This window comes from Emys orbicularis, chromosome 1 (genome assembly GCF_028017835.1).
Source record: "Emys orbicularis isolate rEmyOrb1 chromosome 1, rEmyOrb1.hap1, whole genome shotgun sequence".
Classification (NCBI taxonomy): domain Eukaryota; kingdom Metazoa; phylum Chordata; order Testudines; family Emydidae; genus Emys; species Emys orbicularis.
Window position 1 is genome coordinate 353,183,936 of NC_088683.1, and position 17,013 is coordinate 353,200,948.

General features: G+C 44.9%; 1 protein-coding gene across 4 annotated transcripts in view; it reads left to right on the forward strand.

Annotated features, from left to right (window-relative positions):
- TENM4 (teneurin transmembrane protein 4) overlaps nt 1-17,013 on the forward strand; it is a 427,958-nt gene that overhangs the window by 373,744 nt on the left and 37,201 nt on the right. For all 4 annotated transcript variants that reach the window (XM_065406816.1, XM_065406791.1, XM_065406800.1 and 1 more), the window contains 3 exons: nt 410-642; nt 8,649-8,803; nt 12,594-13,471. In XM_065406816.1, the coding sequence (XP_065262888.1) occupies nt 410-642; nt 8,649-8,803; nt 12,594-13,471 (1,266 nt within the window). The remainder of the gene's footprint in view (nt 1-409; nt 643-8,648; nt 8,804-12,593; nt 13,472-17,013) is intronic.

Genomic DNA, 17,013 nt, shown 5'->3' on the forward strand with positions numbered 1-17,013 from the left:
GACGGAGAAACTGAGTCATAGAGAGGCGCGAAGTGACTTACCCAAGATCAAACTGCAGTGACTCCCACTCCAGTTCCCTATATATTGGACCACATTGCTTCTCTTTAATTGGCTTGTGATGTACCCAGCGCTAGTACTATTGGAGTGTACGCAATAATGAGCTAAATCCCCGGGCTGCAGAGCTGCAGCGCTTCTCCTTCAACAACAACAAGGAGTCTGGTGGCACCTTAAAGACTAACAGATTTATTTGGGCATAAGCTTTCGTGGGTAAAAACCTCACTTCTTCGGATGCATAGCATCTCCTTCAACGTTTTATTCCTCCAAACTATTAATGCTGCCCGGTGTGCTTGGGGAAACAAACACTGAAATCTACCAATGAAGATAACACTCCTGTGTATTTGTTTTTCAGCCACAGCCCAGCTCACAAGTATTACCTAACATCAGACCCAATCACTGGCTCCATCTACCTCTCTGACACTAACAGCCGACGCATCTATAAGATCAAGTCGACCTCCATCGTGAAGGATGTTGTCAAGAATTCGGAGGTGGTGGCAGGGACTGGGGATCAGTGCCTTCCCTTTGATGAAACCCGCTGCGGAGATGGGGGCAAAGGCACCGAAGCAACACTCACTAACCCCAGGGGTAAGACGCAGCCTCTTCCTACAAGCATTTTAAAGCGGGCTTTGAAAAAGGTGCCAAACCAACAGTTCTGGAATACCACAGAACAGGTATACAAGCTTCCCCAGGGCAACCCGCTAACATGCCTCAGGGTACGTCTACACTACCCGCTGGATCGGCGGGTAGTGATCAATCTATCGGGGATCGATTTATCGTGTCTAGTGTACATGCGATAAATCGATCCCTGATTCCTCTGCCGTCGACTCTTGTACTCCACTGCGGCGAGATGCGGAAGCAGAGTTGACGGGGGAGCGGCAGCAGTCAACCCCACACCGTGAGGACGCGAGGTAAGTCGACCTAAGATACGTCGACTTCAGCTACGCTATTCTTGTAGCTGAAGTTGCGTATCTTAGGTCAATATCCCTCCCCACTCCCCCCCAGTGTAGACCAGGCCTTAGTCCTGAGCTGGAGGGATCACTGCTAGGGATAAATGGATTGTTCAACCCCAGGCCCTTCCAGTCCTTAGCCTTGTATTGAGACTGCTAAGAATGGTGCCAATTTGGAGAGGGGTGATTTTATGGACTTGTGTCCAGTGTGAACTGTACTGAGAGGACCAATCCATTTCATATACCACTTAGCCCCCCAAAACACCATGAGAGAATTACAACTTTTGGTCACTACCCATCTGGACTACATTCAGTTAAATTCAGTTCAGTTCATTGAGACTTTATTGGCATAAAAGGCTCTGCAAGTGTTGCTGTATATAAAATAGAGACAAACCCCTCAGGTATCTCTCAGAGGTAAGTTGAAGCCAGGGTTACACACTGCAGTTTGATCCCTTGTGATACAGGGCTTGTCTACACGAGAAAGTTACACCGGTTTAACTACAAATATGATTTTAACCATTATAGTTAAGCCCATGCAAAAGGCTATGTGGACACTGATTTTGATACAAAAGTGTCTTATTTCAATGTAGTTTAAACCTGTTCTGGTCAATTTAACCTAAACTGAAATAAGCCCGCTTAAACCAAAATAAGAGAGTTTACATAGACTTTTACACTGGTTGAACTAATTTGGTTTAAAATCACACGTTTAGTCAAACCAGTGCAACTCTTTATGTAGCCAAGTCCTCAGACTGGCAATCTCAAATTGACGAGCTCTGCATGCAATTACCAACCTCCTGAGCCAGCCACTGTTCCTTGATCAATCCAGTCTTAAGACCAGATTGCAGTGAGGCTGTGATATATGGAGGAGAGAGGGTACTGTTGGCTTTCACATCTTTATTCAAACATTTCACCCAAAAAGCCCAGATACCTTTCCAAGTAGGACATATGCTTCCCATGCATGTGTTATCTCACTGGGATGGTGGCCTTTACACTCATTTGGTTTTGCTCAGTGTTGACAGGCTTGTGTTGCAAAGACTTGTTCTCACTTTAACGATGGATTGTATTCAAATGCAGTGGCTGGGTTGCAGCCGAAGGGAAGTCAGCCCTGCGGTTTTATTTTTTTTAGAGGAAATACCTTCATTCATACTATATGATGGACGGCTGCATGTGTAAAAGTGAGGGAAGATCCTCTGCAGAGACTGACTGATGCTGCTGTTATAGATGAGTTAAATGCGCAAGGAGCCCCTTCTGCCTCTCTGGTTGCATGTCTTGTTGCCTGTTGGTTAGGAACCTAGGGAATTATTTACGAGGTGTTGGCTTTAAAAACAAAAAAGTCACACTTGGGCCTCCTGCCTAGCTACATCTGCACATTTAGCGTCAGGGTGTGGCAGGTTTCTCTCTCCGTCACAGGGAGAGGTTATAGGACCCTGTTTTCCATCAGCACTCCCATCTCCAAGCCTGTGCACCTGGCTGGAATCTCTGGAGTGGGGGAACCTCCTGACAAATACATGGGGCTTTTCATGTGTCGCTTTCACAGTGGAGCAATGGAGGTGGAGACAGCAGGGCTGTGTCTCTCCTGGCTAGACGGGTTGGGAAATTATTTTTCTTGACATACAGATGACATTATTGTTATGGCATCCCAGAAACGAGAACTGATTTAGCGACCTTTCGTGTCGGCTCCAGTTGTGAATCTTTGTTATGTGTGGGCTAGTTATGATTCCTACATTTCCCCCTCTAGAAGGTGGGGGAAATCATACTTTCCTTCCTCCTAGGGGTGTTGTGAGGCTTACCTAAATAATATTTGTAGTATGTTGTTATGAAATTGTGCAAAGTATTATGGGGGCCACTGAGGGGAGCAGAACTCAAGAGTTCTGGACTCCCAGCTTCATGATCCAGCCTCTTAGTGATTTGAACTCTTGGGAGGCTGCTCCTCCACCTCAAAAGTGAAACCGGTGTGAATTGATGCATTAAGGCATCTCTGATATTTCTTGTGCTTCAATGTAGAACCTGTTTGGCCTTTGGAAATTTTGAAAAATAAAACCACATCTAGGGTGGGAACGGGAATCACAAGCAACAAACTGCCAAAACATGTCACGTGAATTTTCATATACATTTTGTCCCCACTTTCATCCAGCTCTACTTCCACCCATGAATTTGTTGAGTCACCTGAGTAAATAGCTCTGACTAATGTGACTTGCTCCCCATTCATCTCAATAAATTATTAACACTGAGGCTGAATGTATCCAGGAGTTCGGGCAGCTGCTGGCCAGGGAAGCTTTTGGAAGATTCATTCTGCAGCTAGCTCTGCAAGGCTCTACTCTTTCTAAGTCTGAAGCCACGTCTTGACCCAAAATATTAATCTAGGCATGGGAGCAGGAACTTTGGTTTGCAACAGAGAAGCAAGGTCCCCTTTCCAGCTTGTATGCAGCTACCAGGGAAGCAGAGGTCTTTGCTTGCATGGACAGCTTCAGCAGGGGGATCTCTCCCACTTGCCAGAAAATACTCAAGAAGATGAATGTGACAATCTTGCAGAGCTAGCTGTAGCCGATGAAGAGTCAGGCCCAAGGTATCAAAACCCTCACCTGGACTCTCCATGGCCCATTCCCTCCTTGGCTCCTCTGCTGAAACAGGGCATATTAGAAATACAGCAGATCAATAGATAAAACACAGGTGGCAGTTGCAGGATCGGTGGTATTTGTTAATCATTGGTCTGGCCCTTCCAATTCATTTAACACAGAGCGTGGCAGAGCTTTCAGATGCTAATGAATTTCAGTATACTCTGTACATTAAAGTGTTATCACTTTCTAATTATCATCTGCTAATACTGATCTTATTCTACAAGCAAGCTTTAAAAAAAATATTAGAACTCTAGCTTGTCAGAGTGTTTTGTTTCCATCTAAGCACTCGCCAGTGGGTCTTGTCCCGAAAATGTTGTGGCAGTGAAATTGCCAAGAAGCCTGCAATTAACAGAGATCCAAGTGACAAGACTGACACAATATGAAGATCGTTTCAGAAGGGGGGGAAAAGTCCATCCATTCAGCGCCACAAAAGAGATGCAAAATGAAGTAATTAATTTGAGGACAGATCATTTCCGTCGGTGTGTAGTACTGAATGCATGAGCAAAACCTCAATTGTTCACTAAGTGCTCATCAATTCTAGCAGAATAAAAAAATAACAGGAAAGACAAGCATTTATCCAGCCAGACAAGGAAGCTCCATGTATAGGTTTCTTCTGAACCTAACTAACTTGTATTTGGGTTGTGAGGATTAGAGGAGATCCCATTCCTTTACATCTTCTCTGCCATCGGACGAGGATCTCCATTCAGCATCGTATGTACTGAGCTGTGCGCCATGAGCTGCCGCATTCATTTCACATGATCTTATTGGGATTTTTGGTTAATAGGTGCCCAGGTGTAGGGTAACTACTTTTAGCTGTTCCTACTCTCTGGTGTCAGTTCGCCCTGCAGCTTCGTGCTGTCCTGTCATCAGGCCACGAGGCCCTGACGTTACAAAAGAAATGCCCTCATGACACAGCGTTCCACCAGCATAACGCATTATCATGACACTTCAATGGCACTGCAAGCCCTGCTTGCTAAAGGATGTTGACCACCCCAGAGGAGCTGGGGTGATTTCACATTTGGCAGCCCAGATCTTAAAATTCTGAGGTGCCGTACTGCAGTCCTTACTCAGGTAACTTCAGTGGGAATCTCATCTGATTAAGGTATCTGCACACCTGGGCTTTTGATTTGCAGGCCAACCATCTTTAATTCTAATTGTGTTGCTGTAGGTAAACGAGAGACGGCTTGTGCTAATGCAGCTTACATTTCAGAGGCCTTCGGTTCAGCATGTGAACTAGACTCAGCTGTGCCTACTGTAAGTAGCCTGCCCAAAAGATGGAACTTCCTGTAATTAACTCCCCAAAAGGGTCCCCTTCCAGAGAGGAAAAATGAAAATTCCTTTAAGAGTTGAAGTGGTAAATTAAGCCCGAGAATAGCCCTGACCACTATAGTCTGCTACACAGTAACCATCAGCTACTTCTCTCCCTCCAAACTGAAAACTACCCGTTTCCAAGGCATCGGTCTAAAGGAGGGTGGAGCTCCTCATTATGAGAACATCAGAAAGTTTAATTCCAAGAAGAGCAAGTAAAGTGACCTAGTGTGGAATATACACCATACGAAGAGAGGCTGATGGCACTTATTTAATGCCTGTATCCCATCTCCTGGGTTTGATCTGTGGTGAGTTCATTGGGCAATGAGGGGAAGCTGAGAGGGCTCTAAACAGCCTTCCTTTCTCCCCTGCCAGCCTCCAGCCTAAAGAGCAGCTGGACAGTCCACTAGGGACCATTCTGTTGGCCCACGATAACCAGAGGCCCTGCACTGCCCTCATACACAGCCTGCATGGAGAGCAGGATGGAGCAGGTGACATAATAGCAGCATTAGGATTTCCCTACATCAGGAATCCCCATCTACGCCTTTAGGGCAGCTTTAAGCCAGCAGGGAAAAGGGGACTCAGGCTAAACCAAGGATCAGGCCCTTTTCTTCCTTTGTCTATACCACTGAATTCTCTTTCCCTGTTACTATTTAACTAGACAAGTATAACGTTTAACTCACTAAAGCATTTGGGATTACCATTTTTAGGAAAGATACTTTGCAAAATAAAGTTGTATTGTGTTGGTGGTTAGAACTGAACCCTGGAAGCAAATATACACATGGCCTGATTTTGCTGTAGCTGGCTAATCAGCCCAGACTGCATTACCCAGACATCAGACCCAAGTGTCGACCGCTGTGAAGAGCTGTCAGCATACTTGGCTGATAAGCTCAACCGAAAACATATGGAACTAACTAGGAAAGAAAATTCCAGTCCTGACCAAATTGTATTATCCAGCCCCCACCCCTGACTGAGCTTGTACCCATCACATATGCTGGAGCTCAAGAAGCTCTGAAAAATATTAAAGCCCCAAGCTTTGAAATGGGTTCCGGCCCCTCTTGGCTGATAAAAACCAGTAAAGAACTAAGCCCACTACTAATGGAAATAGTTGATGCCCTTCTTCAGAGATGCATACCTACTAAACCCTTTGAAAAGCGCAGTACCATCCCAAGTCCAACCACCCATTCCTGGGCAATATAACTGAGAAAATAGTAACCACCAAGCTGTAATGGCATGTGACCTCCTGGTTGGCTCACAATCAGGGTTCAGACCACGGCACAGCACAGAAACTGTTCTAGTGGCATTAAAAGACAACCTCCTTAAGTCCATGGGAAAGGCAAGATCTCTATGCTCATATTACTGGACCTCTCTGCAGCCTTTGACACAGTGGGGCACAAGCTACTGCCAACCCATCTACGTGACATAGCAGGAGTAGATGGCCCAGCACTACAGTAGTTTCAATCATTCTTCTGCCACAGAACTCAGAGGGTGGTGTTAGGTATCTGCTCCTTCTCTCCAAAGGTCCTCACCTGCAGATTCTCACAAGTATCTGTAATGTACATGTCCCAGACTGGTGGGTGAGCTAGTGAGATGCCAAGGACTTAGCTGCCAACAGTATGCCAGTATTATTCCACTAGATATCTCATTGTAAACCAATGCAACCACTGCCACTGCTAAAACATCAGAATGCAGCCAAGAAATCCAACTCCTGGTTAAAGAATGGCTGGCTAAAGCTGAACCCAAGCAAGACCAAAGTGATGCTAGTCGGAAAGGGGACACACTTCAAAGAACTGGCCAAGATGTTGTCTCCACCTTTCATTAAAGGTGTACAGCCCCCTTCATCAAAGTATTGTGAAGCCTCAGCGTCCTGTTTTACTCCTCACTAAGCTTGTATGACCAGGTAGCATCAGTATCTAGAAATGCCCTTTTTCACTTCCAGCTCACTATGAATCTTTGTCCCGTAAGCACAGATGAGGACCTGGACACAGTGATCAATGCATTCATGTCCTCCAGACTGAATTACTGTAATTCACTGTATTTGAAGTTGAATGTGAAGATGATGCTCAGACTTCAGCTGATACGGGATGCGGCTGCACGCTTTCTCCATGGTTTAGGTCACCATGAGCTCATCAGGCCCATGCACCAATGTCAGGCCCAGTCAGCTTCTGATGTCAGTTTAAGGCTTTGGTCCTAATCTTCAAAGCAATTAATGGCTCAAGCCGCAGCTACATCAAAGACTGAATTTCAAAGTATAGTTGCACTCCTCTGGGGCAGTGCACATCACAAAGCCTGGGACAAAGCATGTGGAAGCTGAGGACAAAGCGTTCTCAGCCAGGGGATCTGGTTATTAACCATACTCCCAGAGGAGATCAGGGGAGCCAAGAGTCTGACTGTCTATAGGAAATGCTGCAAAACCTTCCTCTTCAAAAAGGGCCTTTTGAGCAGTAGAATGACATTCACATCATTGTTACTTTCTCCTATCCTAAGAAACCCGAACCCAAAATACGAAATTAATAGACTCTAAAAGATGGAAAAACCCTTCCCCAAGCATAGTTTTAACCTGAAAAGGGAGACCTGTCAGAGACTCCATGAAGTCCACCATGGACTTTCAATATTGCCATTCATTTTCTATTGAAGGGGCTAAGGTATTACAGTGATGGGCAGCTGTATAAAACACTAAGATTGAGAATTCCATTAACTTCTACTCTTGATTTATACCAATATGAAAGAGAGGTGAATGTGGTCCTTGATTTCTGTTCCGGGCTTTGCCAGTGACTCACTGTGCGACCTTGTGAGAGTCACTTTATCTCTCATTTTTCCCATCTGCAAAATGAAGATGATCATGCCTAGCCCATAAGGGTGCTGTGAGGTCTAATTTGTAAGTATAAAGCCCTATGAGAGCCTCTTATGACAGGGGCTTTAGAAATGCAGAGTACAGATAGCCTGGGAAAAAGAGAATTAAGGGAGGTTGTGTAAACAGGGCAAGTGCTTGAGAAGTGATGCTAGAAGGGGCCTGAGGGTGGTTAAAGGTGGAGCAGTGGTCTGAAGCTAAAGATGGAAAAGTTCAAATCAGACATTTAGAATGTGTCTTATGAGAAAGGGGAATAAGACAATGAAATAAGTGGTCTACATGTGTTCACAGAAAGGTTAGTTAAAATGCTGTGGGATTAATATATGGAAAAGCTCTCTTTTTCTTTCAGCAATTCATTGAAAATCCCGTACTACGTTCAAAGAATGGACAGTGATTCCTAAATAAAATTGTAGGGCCTAGTTCTCTGCTGCAGTTAGTTGCTACTGACTTCAGTGGAGTAGTGCCAGGTTTCATTGGCCCACTGGTTGGCCAAATCAAGTATAATTAACTTTTATTCCATTAATAAATTTCTCCCAGCGTCCTCATTCACTTAGGCCCTGAACTCCTTTCACTCCGGTGAGAGTTGGCACAAGCCTTTAGACATCATCATTTATAAAAAGGCATATGCAGGGCCGGCGCAACCCATTAGGCAAACTAGGCGGTCGCCTAGGGCGCTACAATTTGTGGGGCGGCGACCGCGGCGGCATTTCGGGGCGGGACCTTCCGCCGCCTAGGGCAGCAGAAAAGCTGGTGGCGCTCCTGGGCATATGTCGAGCAATGCTAAAAAACATTTGTTGCCTCAGCAAGGTATTTTGTTATCCTCTGGTGACCTTTCATTTGTGATTTCCCTGCTCTTCTCCTTCCTAGGCATCACTGTGGACAAGTTTGGGTTGATTTACTTTGTAGACGGCACCATGATCAGACGTATTGACCAGAATGGGATTATCTCAACTATGCTGGGCTCCAATGACTTGACATCTGCCAGGCCTCTCAGCTGTGACTCTGCCATGGACATTTCTCAGGTACCAAAACTTGTATCAAATCAAAAGACCAGGCCAGTTTTACTCTTGCTCTCCTATAACGACTAGGGGCAGGCTTGCTTTTTTGTCACTAGATAATTTGGCACAGCACAGTTTTAGGACTGAATCAAATTAACATCTGGGAAATAGTGATAGGATGCTGTGGTGCCAAAATTAGCATCAGCTGGAAAACAAGTATCTTGAATTGCATCAAATTGCAAATTGGTTGCCACTACCGTCATCCTGGGCTTTTAAGTCCTGCTGGTTAAAGGCAAAAAACCCAAAAAGTTCTGTGTTTGATTATTTCTTTATTTGTGGCTGGGACAGTAGGCAAACCTGTTACTGGCCAGGACTCAATTTTCTGGGGTGCTGCCCATCCCATCAAATAATGCCAGTTTGGAGGTACAGTCATTTAAAACCTTTTTTGCCATTTATTATTGGCTGGCCGGAGGAATGTCACCCCGTTCTGCAAAAATACAAATCCTAGCTGGTGGGCTAAGTACTGTTATTCAGCCACAATGGATATCAATGGGGTTTCCCTTTTGTAACTACCTACATAATTTTCATGCTCCCATATGGAATCTATTCTTCATGTTTTCCCCCCTAATTTGAAAAGATTACTCTTGCTTCTTTGTAGCAGGTTCCCACTGTCCGCAATTCATGAAAAGCTAAAATTACAAGTTTAAAAGCTCTCATGCCTCATATAGAGGTAAATTTTGATGGTTAAAGGCCATCTTGCAGCATAATGGCCCCCATCTCACAAGCATATTCCTTTCTTTAACAGGATCTTAGTGCCAATCAGAGGAAGTTTATTGTGGACCAGGCTTTTTAAAAATATATTTTCAGCTCGCTTATAGCTTTTATATAATAATGTCCTCTTTAAACAGTTCTGAGATGGGTTCAAAATATGCCATCTGCATCCCCCGTCTCCCCATTCTTTAAAGTGAAAGGAGCTGTTCTCAGATAGTTCTGAGACAGACAGACACAACAGACAAGTTTTAAAAAAAACTCAGCTTGGGGAACTATCTTTTCATCATTTATAGTGACTAGAAAAGTCTCAGCAGTCAGGCCCCTGAGGCACTGCGAGACCAGAGGGCATGAAATATTTAGCTGCCAACATTGACAAGAAGTGGGTTTTAAGGAACTGAAAATTCCCTTGTCAGTTCTGAGTAAACTCTGCTCTTGACGCTAACTCAAGGCTGCAGTGGAGCAATGCTCTAAAGACTATATGGGAATGTATGGAGACATGCATTATTGAAGGGAAAACCACAGGCTATAATGTTGTACCACAGGAAGGGTTAAAGTAGGCCAGGAGCCAAGAAAAGATGGGGATTTTTGAGAGTGGAGCAGAGGGAGACTAGCCAGCGCTTAGCTCGCTGTGTCTAGCACTGAGACTCATGCCTCACAAACTAGGGTGTTAGAAGTCACAAGACCAACCTGTGTTGTAACTGGCACCCTTTAATAAATAAGTGTAGGAAGAGTTTGAACATGATTGAAGGATCAAAACCAGACCATATGTTCGATGCTCTCTAGCAGTGACACGCGGCCAGTGGCTCGAGAGCCATGTGGGGCTCTTGGGGTGTCTGTGGATCTGACAGGAGCTCCTCTAACGCTGCTTGGTCTCATACAAAGGCAGCAGTGAGAGTGAGTTCTCTAGGCCTCAGTCTACTGGTGACCCCTTCACATCCTTCCAAAGAGCTAGAGAAGGTGGGGACAAGGAGAAACAGCAGCCAGGGATAAGGTGGCAGAAAGAGATGTATCAGAGTGGCAGAGGGGCACCCTAACATTGCACTGCAGTGTGTGTGCCATGATATGTGTCATTGTAAAGTCACAACAGCGCAACATTACCCCAGGGTACAGGGGAAGGAAGCGGCATAACAGGAGCAGGGAGGGGATGAGCATCTCTGCTCTGCAAATTTTAAATTGGCATATGATCCCTTAGGGACTACAATCAGCTGTCATATGTTGTAGCAACCTAACGGGTAACTCAAACTTACACCAGGGCCAGGGCTGGTGCTGCTGCAGCTTGGGGAATCAGGGAACTGGACTCTAGAAACTTTCACTATGACTAGGACTATCACTATGAGAGATCTTTTAAGAACGGTTGGCCAAAAAACTGTTTAAAAGCCTGCCCTGGAGAGATTCTACCAATGTGATATATGCCATCATGTGCCAGCAATGCCCCTCTGCCATGTACATTGGCCAAACCAGACAGTCTCTACGCAAAAGAATAAATGGACACAAATCAGACGTCATAACATTCAAAAACCAGCTGGAGAACACTTCAATCTCCCTGGTCACTCAATTACAGACCTAAAAGTGGCAATACTACAACAAAAAAACTTCAAAAACAGACTCCATCAAGAAACTGCTGAATTGGAATTAATTTGCAAACTAGACACCATTAAATTAGGCTTGAATAAAGACTGGGAGTGGATGGGTCATTACACAAAGTAGAACTATTCCCCCTACTGTTACTCACACCTTCTTGTCAATTGTTGGAAATGGGTCATCCTGATTATCACTACAAAAGTTGTTTTTTCTCCTGCTGACAATAGGCCACCTTAACTGATTACACTCGTTATAGTGGGTATGGCAACACCCATTTTTTCATGTTCTCTGTGTGTGTATATATATCTCTTCCTACTGTATTTTCCACTGCATGCATCTGATGAAGTGAGTTTTAGCCCACAAAAGCTTATGCTTAAATAAATTTGTTAGTCTCTAAGGTATCACAAGTACTCCTCATTCTTTTTAAGGTGACCAAAACATCCTCCAGACAGACCTGCTCTCCATCCCTCCCACTGCAAAATCACACATGCTGCGGGAGACCCTCTTAAAATTATTTGGCTCCCTTCAGCTCAATGTCGAACCACTTCTTTTTATATGAAACAAAATAAAATTATCTCAAAGTGTATTTCTACGGCTCTTATTAACACTGAAATGTCTTGGAATGTAAAAGGATGCCAAATTATATTGAAATTTTCATGTTAGAGCTACGTTACCCACGTAGAGGTAAAATTCTCTTAGGTTTGGGATTATTCTTAGCAAATCAAACAGTATCCTCAATTGAGAGGCAATATGTTCCATGGTTAGAGCAGGAAATTGGGATCCCCGACTCTCACCTCTACTCCTGACTCACTGTGGCTTTAACCGCTCTCTGCCTCAGTTTACCCATATACAAAATGAGTTGGTAAAGCATTATTATTACTTAAATTTGGTCTTCCATAATGCTTAACGCCATGAAAAAACACTGTGAAGCAAGCATTTGATTTCATGCAGTGAAATAAATAAACTGAATTGATTGAGAATTCATATTTATCCATGGTTTCAGGACCAATGCCTGGATCCCAAGGCCTGTACTAAGTTTTCAAAAAGATGTTCATAGCTTGCATGCACAAAATATGCAGTTACAACACAGCACGTTTAGTAGCACAAACAGCTACCCATGTTGTCTACAAGCCTGTATAGCTTGCACATGCCATTTAGGCACCTCTTCTGGAACACATAGATTGTAATCTGTTTAGAGTAGGGGCCATCTTTCTGTTATCTGATTGTACACCACCTCGCACAATGGCGCTTGGGGACCTTGATGTGCTCCCACAATACAAATAAATATTTATTTAGTTCTCTCTCTTATTTCTCTTTTTAATCACATGCCAAACACACTACGTACCTAGCTATTGGATGGATGAGTGGAAGCTTTTAGAGATTTGATTGATAAGGCTGATTTTGGGAAGCAAATAGAAAAAATAGACATTTTAACAGTTTCTTTGTGTTGTTCCATTGTTAGGTTCGTCTAGAGTGGCCCACAGATCTGGCAGTCAACCCGATGGATAATTCCCTGTATGTCCTCGATAATAACGTTGTGTTGCAGATCTCTGAAAATCACCAAGTGCGCATTGTGGCCGGGAGGCCTATGCACTGCCAGGTCCCAGGCATTGATCACTTCCTCCTCAGCAAAGTGGCAATACATGCAACTTTGGAATCTGCCACGGCTTTGGCCGTCTCCCATAACGGGGTCCTGTATATCGCTGAGACCGACGAGAAGAAGATCAACCGCATCAGGCAGGTCACCACCAACGGGGAAATCTCCCTTGTTGCTGGTGCACCAAGCAGCTGTGACTGCAAAAATGATGCCAACTGTGACTGCTTCTCTGGGGATGATGGCTATGCAAAGGATGCCAAGCTCAATGCCCCTTCCTCCCTAGCAGTGTGCGCAGATGGGGAGTTGTATGTTGCTGACCTTGGAAACATCCGAATCCGCTTTATTCGGAAAAACAAGCCATACCTCAACACACAGAACTTATATGAGTTGTCCTCTCCTATAGACCAGGAACTCTACTTGTTTGACACCAGCGGTAAACACCTTTATACCCAGAGCCTACCCACCGGAGATTACCTTTACAATTTTACCTACACCGGAGATGGAGACATAACCTTGATCACTGATAACAATGGTAACTTAGTCAATGTCCGGAGAGATTCCACTGGGATGCCACTCTGGCTGGTGGTGCCAGATGGCCAGGTCTACTGGGTGACAATTGGCACCAACAGCGCTCTCAAGAGCGTGACAGCACAAGGGCATGAAGTGGGTATGATGACGTACCATGGCAACTCTGGTCTTCTTGCCACCAAGACCAATGAAAATGGATGGACAACATTTTATGAGTAAGTGCTGCTAGGATAATATGCCTTTGGCACCATTTTGTATTCCATGTAATGTTAATGGAATAAAATTCACTGGATGAAATTCACCCCAGTGTAGAATGGCCGAAGAGCAAAGCATCAGGTCCCACGTAAGCTCTTAGTACAGGATTTAAGTGGTATATAGTGTGGACTGAACTCTCTGCACTGAGTGAATTTTACCTATAGATTTAGGCTGAGATATTCAAAGCTACTTAAAGGATGTGGATGCCCAATTCCCGTTAATTTTAGTTGGAACTGGAAAGTTAAGCTGGATATCGGAAAATCTTACTGAGCTTTGAAAATCTCAGTCTGGGGTTTGGGAAAGATCCAAAGGAGTTTCCAGGCTCGCAGAGGAGCAGGATCAGCTGACCCCACCAAGTACAGGGGAAAACCCGCACACCCCAGCGGGACTGAAACTAACACCCTCTATAGCCCAGAACAGGAGTACTATAGAAACTCAGCCAAGAGGAGCTGATTGGCTGCCCCTGCCAGCCTGAGCTGACTCTGTGCAACGTTCTGTCTGACCAAAGGGGGCACAGATGCATTAACACACCAGCTCCCACTAGGGCTCCTAGGTGTGATGTTGGATGATGATGATGATAATAATAAGAGTTCTTAAGTCTCTATTGAGGGGTCTGTAGGGAATCACGGCCCACCCACTCCACTGGGTTCCAGCTCAGGGTCCTTAAACCAGACAGGCAGAATCAATCCTCCACAACTCCTCCTGCTGTGCCCTGAGCTCCTTCCTACCTCCCTAGGCTCTGTAGGCTTCTCCAGCCTGTAGATCCGGTTGTCCCTTCTCTGCGGTGTTGTCTCTGGGCATCTTCTCACCAGCTGGCTGGCAGGACTTTACATCTCCAGCCTGCTTGCTCCTCTTCAAGGCCCCACTCCCCTCTGCTTCTCAGCTCTTTTTTTCTCCTAGCGGCTATGAGGCTGCCAATCAGCGCTGGCTGGTACTTGCTGCATTAACTGCTTGGTTGTCAGGCCAGCATGGGTCTGTAACCCCCAGTGATACCTAGTCATGGACCAGGACCCCATGTGCTAGGTGCTGTACAAACACAGAACAAAAAGAAACTCCGTGTCCCAAAGAGCTGACAATCTTAAGTATAAGACAAGAGACAACAGATGGGGACAGACAGAAAGGGAGCAAGTATCAGGGGGTAGCCGTGTTAGTCTGTATCTACAAAAACAACAAGGAGTCTGGTGGCACCTTAAAGACTAACAGTTTTATTTGGGCATAAGCTTTCGTGGGTAAAAACCTCACTTCTTCGGATGCATCACAGTGAGACAATATTGGTCAGGATGGTAGGTGGTGTCTCAGCTCACCAGCAGGCCGACTGTTAGTAAGTTATTTGTAGGCTTCATGGCAAAGGAGAGTTTTAAGGAGGGATCTGAAGGACGATAATGAGTTACTGTGCGGATGGGTACGGGAGCTTCTCCCACGTGTTGAGGGGCAGCATGGGAGAAAGCATTAATATGCTTATTTGAATATTTTCCAAGTGGGCAAAGGAATCTGACAGTCTCTTGTTCACTCCCCTGCCAGAGCTCCTACTATATGTGCTCCAGTGTTTTGTCCAATCTAGTTTTATATGGCTCAGGGTGTAGGACTGACACCACTCCCCTAGGAAGACAATTCCACAGTCATTAGATTATAATGTCACTATTATTGTTATTGGTATGCTTTGTTACGTGCCAGCCGTGTGCTCAGTGCTTTATGGGACACTCCCTGTCCCAGGGGACTCACAGGCATAGAGAAGACAGGATGCGCTGGGAAGCCCAAGGCAAGGATGATTTGGGGCGGGTGTTTGGTTTAGTTTAGATAGTGCATCTCTAGCAGGTAATGGGAGAAAGGTTGGTGACTTGGTATAGAAACCTGAATGGAATTGAATGTATGTGCAGGATAAGGCTGAAACAGATATTTAGAGAGAGAAAGAACAAAGAATAAATGGCCAGATTGGCGTGTGCTTCACTGCAGCTTTTACACTTCATTGCCCCTAATTTACCCCAGTTGTATCTCTATTGTCCCTAACTGAGTTAGACCCAGGATCATTTTGGCCCTTTTCATATTAACATGCTCCACACTCTCTTTTTTTTTTTTTTTTTTGCTTAATATTTAGTAATAATACCAAGGCCTTATATAGCACTTTTCATCAGTGGATCTCAAAGGGAAGTAAGTATCACTATCTCCCTTTTAAAGATGGGGAAACTGAGGCACGGAGAGGCAGTGACTTGCCACGCTTACCCAGCAGTGGGGCCAGGATTAGAACGCAGGTCTCCTGCATCCTGAGCTCTAAGGAGCCTCCTGTATTGCTTGCTCTGCCTTGAAAGGGGCTGGTGTAAAGCCTCTGCTAAATCAGCTGAGGGGGTAATAGGTTAGTTAGGTTCTGTATTCCTCAATGAATCACAGTTCCTATCTCTCCACCTCCTATACCAGTGTTGCTGTCTGGGGAGCGGGTTAGCGTAACTAGTTCTCCTTTTTCTCTAGGAGTGGAAGCCCACTACCGCGTCGTAATATTGTGCTAAATCAAGGCACTATTTCCTCTCTCCACAGACACCGACGCTTATGTCTAGCCTAGGGGGTCAGGTGTGTTGGAGAGCCCAAGCTCCAGCCCGAGCCGCAGCGTCCATACTGTTATTCTTAGTGTGCTTGCTTAAGCCCCTCTAGCACAAGTCTATCTCCAGCGGCAAGGGAGACAAACCCTAAGAGGCCCTGCACTTGACAACAGAGCTAACCATGGAAAATTAAGCAAACGAAATGTTAGGATCATTAACGATCACATTTATCTCCACTTCCTCTATAGTTTTGGTCATAGACATAAATACAAGAGCAAATTTTTAAGTAAGAGAGAAAAAAAAAGGCAAGCTGCTGTGTGGGTATGTTCATGACAGTCCTCAGTTATTTCTTGCTATACAACTCAATGGGGAAGTTGTGAAACTTATTCTGGGCCAGATGCATCCCTGGTGTAACTCTGGTCATTTCAGGGGAGTCACATGATAGCTTTTAACCTTTTGTAGCTAAATGGAAACCAGGGTTGGCTAGAGGTTGGCACAGAGGAGTGGGAATCGGGATTGATCTGTGTTCCTGACTCAGCTACTGATTTGCCAGACTAAGGTGCACCAGAATCTCTGTACATCACTGTGCTTGTATCAGGGCATGTTTCTCTAGTTTAGACAAATCCCATGTTCATTCATGATTGGAAAGTGCTTTGAGATCCTCAGATGTAAAACACCCTAGAAGTTGAAAGTAATTTAACTGCAAGTTACATAACACTCCCGGAGCCCCAGTGGACATTTCCGCATTATAGGCTTTACCTTTACTCCCATCAACAATTGCTGGCACAGGATGACATTAAATGATCACCCTATAAGAAAAGAGAAGAGGTTCAGTACTGAGCAGCAGGTGCATACTTGAGTGAAGGTGGAAAGGAACAGCGGGTAGGTGCCAGTGTGAGCATGTTGGGTACATGGTGCTGCTTCAAGGGGAAGTTTGAATGTGTCAGAACCTGGGGACAGCCACTAGGGTC